The sequence below is a fragment of the Acanthisitta chloris genome, unplaced genomic scaffold (genome assembly GCF_000695815.1).
Source record: "Acanthisitta chloris isolate BGI_N310 unplaced genomic scaffold, ASM69581v1 scaffold23011, whole genome shotgun sequence".
Classification (NCBI taxonomy): Eukaryota; Metazoa; Chordata; class Aves; order Passeriformes; family Acanthisittidae; genus Acanthisitta; species Acanthisitta chloris.
Genome location: NW_008654633.1, coordinates 7,903 through 8,522, shown reverse-complemented (window position 1 = coordinate 8,522; position 620 = coordinate 7,903). Strand labels below are relative to the sequence as shown.

Sequence of the window (620 nt, the reverse complement as noted above, 5' to 3'; positions counted from 1 at the left end):
CATCCTCCGCAGCGCGATCCTGCGGGGCCAGGGCAGGGCTGGGGGGCACGGGGAGCACCCCCAGCTCCCTTTCCCCCCCTCCCCGGCATTCCAGCCCGAGGAACTCCAGCCGGGTGGCTCTAGATGGCAGCAGCTTCCCGCAGCACCCTGTGGGTCCTGCTCCCACCGCACCCGCAGGGGGGATGCGCCCCCAGCCCACCCGGGGCAGGGACCCCAAAGGGGGCAGGTGCTGCAGGAGGCACACACCGAGCCCGGGGAGCCACGAGCCCGGCTCTGTGCTCGGAGAGAAATGCTTCATCCAGGCATCCTTGGTTATTTGGGGTGCTCCTGAGCCAGAGAATTATTTAGGCTGGAAAAGACCTCCAGGATCAGTGAGTCCAAGCGTTAACCATGCAGTGCTCAAGGGGAGAGAGGAGAAGGAGTGAGCAAAAGAGGAAGAAGCAGGAGAATCCCTCAGCCCCCAGAAAAAAAATAATAAAGGGGATCCAGCACAGTGTGAGCCACATGCATGTCTGGTACCTCTGCAAAGCCTGGGCTGGAGAGGGGACAAGGGTGGCACTCCAGGTCACAGCCAACACCACCAGGTACTGCTGCACCCTCCTGCTGTGTCCCACCAGCAT

General features: G+C 62.6%; 1 protein-coding gene across 1 annotated transcript in view; it reads right to left on the bottom strand.

Moving 5' to 3' along the window:
- REN (renin) overlaps positions 1-620 on the bottom strand; it is a 4,635-nt gene extending 4,015 nt beyond the window's left edge. Inside the window, exons 1-2 of the mRNA XM_009083620.1 lie at positions 520-620; positions 4-19 (exon numbers count right to left, since the gene is read on the bottom strand). Coding sequence (XP_009081868.1) covers positions 4-19; positions 520-620 — 117 coding nt within the window. The remainder of the gene's footprint in view (positions 1-3; positions 20-519) is intronic.